This window comes from Haplochromis burtoni, unplaced genomic scaffold (assembly GCF_018398535.1).
Source record: "Haplochromis burtoni strain Fernald_Lab_line unplaced genomic scaffold, NCSU_Asbu1 Contig_1579, whole genome shotgun sequence".
In the NCBI taxonomy this organism is placed as follows: domain Eukaryota; kingdom Metazoa; phylum Chordata; class Actinopteri; order Cichliformes; family Cichlidae; genus Haplochromis; species Haplochromis burtoni.
This window is the reverse complement of record NW_024583940.1, coordinates 2,316-4,051: the sequence shown is the minus strand read 5'-3', so window position 1 is coordinate 4,051 and position 1,736 is coordinate 2,316. Positions and strand designations below refer to the sequence as shown.

The following is a 1,736-nucleotide window of genomic DNA, read 5'->3' as shown; positions in this document are numbered from 1 at the left end:
TGGAAGTGATAGCAGAGCTGTACGTTTGAATTTTTTCAGAAATCTCTCAGTCAGAACATGCTCATGTTTAGGTAGAAACTAGCGAGCTAACTTCCTGCTAACTGGTAACTCCGTTAATAAATCCTGTTTTCCTGGATGCCTGGATGTTAAACTTAATTGTTACACCTGGTAAAGCAGCAACACTGATCATTTTATTAAAGATGAAAGAATTTAGACAGTTTTAAACTCTCAGTGATACCACAGTGTTCGTTTGACTTTGGGACTTGAAGCTTTTGGACCCAGATTCTTCCGCAAGGCTCTTGACTATGGCAGCCGTAATGCTCCAGCAATCCATCAAGCAGTGCGGCTTCGTAGCTTACCGAAGTTGTACTAAAACATTTTTTGACAGATTTCTGAGCGCCGTGTAGCACATAAAATCAGTTCGAGGTCAGTAAGCACAACCAGAATTTATACATAAGTCACGCTGTCGATTTTTGAGAAAATTAAAGGATTTTAAGTGCACCTTACAGTGTGGAAAATACTGTAATAGGCCTTTCCAATTACATGTATGTACGACTAGACAAGTTGACACAAATGTGTGTTACTATTTTCCAGATGTGGAATTTGCTACTGAATTTGAATTTGCAACCTTAGCTTTAAATGCTAGAATTTCTCATTTGTAATAAACCCATAAGCCACAGATTCAGTTTTGTATTTTAATCTTAAAAACAGCTAGATTGTAGATTGTAGTCAGTAGTTCTGCAACTTTAAGGCCAAAATTTTATACATATATGATTATAATTATATATAATCTACTGTGTCATTTTTGTTCATAAAACCTTAGTTTAGAAACCTCTATATTCTTACATGAAAAACAGCTACTATATGTCTTGATGCAGACTGAAGAAGTCACTTGGATGAGTGACGAAACGTTTCTCCCACAAAACACTACGTCCAGAGGAACAGAATCTTTTGGAGAACTACTATATGTGTTCTTCTGTTGCATTGTGTGTGATCCAGATTGGGAGGCTCGCATAGACAGCCATGGTCGCATTTTCTATGTGGACCACGTGAACAGAACAACAACATGGCAACGTCCAACCGCACCCCCGGCCCCACAAACTCTTCAGAGGTCTAACTCCATACAGCAGATGGAACAGCTAAATCGCAGGTCAGAAAACAAACATATGCACATGAAGATTCGCAAACTAGATGTTCGTCCAAAGTTTCAGTTAAAAATGGAAATGAATTTGCCACTTCCCATTTTTTTGTTTTTAGTAACATTATCGTTAATTGTTACTGTACACATAAATTTGCAGGTATCAAAGTATACGTAGGACAATGACCAACGACAGTAGACCAGAAGAGCAGCTACCCAATGAGCTTTCAGCTGATGAGACTGATATGCAACCCTCATTCCCAGGTAGCCCCCTTCTACACGGCACAAAATCCTGATCCATGTTCTTCCCCTGTGATTTTCTTTTTTTTATTTTGACGATTCTGGTATATTTTGCAGAGCTACGTAGGGACAGCAATTTGCCACAGTCCAGTCCCAGGTCTCGCCTAACCCTGCTGCTTCAGTCCCCTAGCGCCAAGTTCCTCACCAGCCCTGAATTCTTCACTGTGCTGCATTCCAACCCTGTACGGACACTTTTTACTTACATTCTATCTCTTGTTATTCTTTTACTTCCATTCATGTGTCTTTCTTTTATAACAGACCACATTCTATTTGTTTCAAGAAAGGGATTTTAAACAAC

General features: G+C 39.1%; 1 protein-coding gene across 1 annotated transcript in view; it reads left to right on the top strand.

The window, feature by feature from the left end:
• The window catches only part of LOC102292077 (E3 ubiquitin-protein ligase HECW2), a gene marked incomplete at its 3' end in the record, with an annotated part of 30,279 nt that extends 28,659 nt beyond the window's left edge, over positions 1 to 1,620 (top strand). The window contains 3 exon segments of the mRNA XM_014331196.2: positions 1,000 to 1,150; positions 1,299 to 1,402; positions 1,496 to 1,620. Coding sequence (XP_014186682.1) covers positions 1,000 to 1,150; positions 1,299 to 1,402; positions 1,496 to 1,620 — 380 coding nt within the window.
• Positions 1,621 to 1,736: the final 116 nt, after the last annotated feature.